This window comes from Desarmillaria tabescens (genome assembly GCF_030435595.1).
Source record: "Desarmillaria tabescens strain CCBAS 213 chromosome Unknown EV420scaffold_223, whole genome shotgun sequence".
In the NCBI taxonomy this organism is placed as follows: Eukaryota; Fungi; Basidiomycota; class Agaricomycetes; order Agaricales; family Physalacriaceae; genus Desarmillaria; species Desarmillaria tabescens.
In genome coordinates, this window is record NW_026848522.1 from 4,023 (window position 1) to 5,873 (window position 1,851).

The 1,851-nt window shown below is 49.9% G+C and overlaps 2 protein-coding genes across 2 annotated transcripts; both read left to right on the forward strand.

Moving 5' to 3' along the window:
* Positions 1-277: 277 nt before the first annotated feature.
* Positions 278-928, forward strand: EV420DRAFT_1283256 (uncharacterized protein; the record flags this gene model as incomplete). Its single annotated transcript, XM_060468316.1, has 1 exon — positions 278-928. A coding segment is annotated over one exon (651 nt), but the record flags the coding sequence as incomplete, so codon positions are not given.
* A 354-nt stretch (positions 929-1,282) lies between these two features.
* On the forward strand, positions 1,283-1,573 carry EV420DRAFT_1283236 (uncharacterized protein; the record flags this gene model as incomplete). Its single annotated transcript, XM_060468315.1, has 1 exon — positions 1,283-1,573. A coding segment is annotated over one exon (291 nt), but the record flags the coding sequence as incomplete, so codon positions are not given.
* Positions 1,574-1,851: the final 278 nt, after the last annotated feature.

Below are 1,851 nucleotides of genomic sequence, written 5' to 3' on the forward strand. Positions count from 1 at the left end.
GGCATCATACGCTGATGTAGTCACCAGACCAAGCCCATTCGCAGACCCACGTCACGCAGACGTTGTTGCAAAAGCCAAAATTGCAGATCGACGCGTCATTGTGAAGCCGCTGACAGAAACCGCAAAGTCTGCAATGACCAAGTCCAGCGAGAAAGACCTGGTCACCGACATCAATAAAGCTCTCTCCCTGGCAATGACTACAGTTGATGGAGACTTGATCATTGCCCCAGAGGAACACAGAGTCGTTGGATCACGAAAACTTGCAAGCGGAGGAGTGATGTACGTCTTCAACTCCGACGATGCAGCGGCATGGCTACGCAAGCCTGGGGTACCAAGCCTGATAAATCAGGCAGCTGGGGAAGACACCGACGTAAGTCTACAGCTGAACAATGTCGTAGTTCCATTTGCTCCGACCACAATTGACGTGAAGAATACTGAAACATGGCAAGGTATAGAAAACAGCAGTGGACTAAACAGCGGGACCATCCGCAGTGTGAAATTCCTCAAATCTGCGGAGTTTCACCACGAAGGACAGCGAGAAGCTCACTTGATTATAGGTTTTGACTCTAGAAGTCAAGCGAACAAAGTGATACAGCATGGCATCATCATAGAAGGGAAGGAGCTCCAAGCCAACAAGGAGCTACCAGACGCATCCCGATGCATCAATTGCTCTGACCTACCCCGGAACCACGACACGAAGAACTGCCCTAATACCACGAAATGCGGGCGATGTGCAGGTGGCCATGCAACCAAGGAATGCACAGTCACAGACCGGAAGAAATTCCACTGTGTAAACTGCAAAACATCAGGCCACGGGGCTGTGGATCGGAATTCATGCCCCTCATTCATTAGGGCCACTGATACCATCCGCAGTCGATACCCTGAAGCGAAGTATAAGTACTTCGTTACTGAGGACCCCATGACATGGGTGTCCAGTGATGTTCAAAAACGAGCAGAGTCTGAGCGCCCACAAAAGCTGCTGAACAAAGGGATAAGGCGAGCAGCGAGCTCTCAAAACGATGCCACAATCACAAGCCAGATCGACAAGTGCAGCATCATCTACGAGGAGATCATACCAAGAGGAAGACGGGGAGATTCCTCAAGGAGGGACCACAGAAACGAACAAGGAACAACGAGCTCACACACCGCCTGTAGACCTATGCTGAGCCCCGAAAATACTAATACTGCAGACCACAAACCACTGAAGCTATACCAACTCAACGTCAACAAATCCCTCACAGCACACTCATGTCTCATACACCAAATCCATCAAGACGACGACATGATACTGGTGCAGGAGCCGTACATCAGCAAACAGGGAAAGTCCAGAGCTACACAAGGCTGGATAACTGTGTATCCAACAGGACATAATCAGGATCCCTCACAGACGAGGGCGGTAACCCTTGTTAATCGAGCCATCTCTACTAACTCTTGGTCTAGCATACCATTGATTACCCAAGATGCTGTTGCCATCAATTTGCGAGCACCAGCGGAATCCATAATCATCGTCAATGTCTATAGCGACGGTGGTTCCACAGCAATCTGGGAAACTATTAACAAACTTTTCAGAGAATATACTGCCAAACGGCGTGATGAACGAGGCCTCCCATACCGCTTCATCTGTGCGGGGGACTTCAACGTGCACCACCCGTTATGGGATGAACCGCGCAACTCTCACCTTTTCACAGATCAAGTTCTGGAACGCGCAGAGCACCTACTGCAAATAGTAGGTCACCACCGCCTCAAGATGCCACTACCAGCACTCATACCAACATTACGAGCCTTCTCCACCGGAAACTACACACGAGTTGACAACGTATTCTGCTCTGATGAGCTCCTGCCAGCATTTAC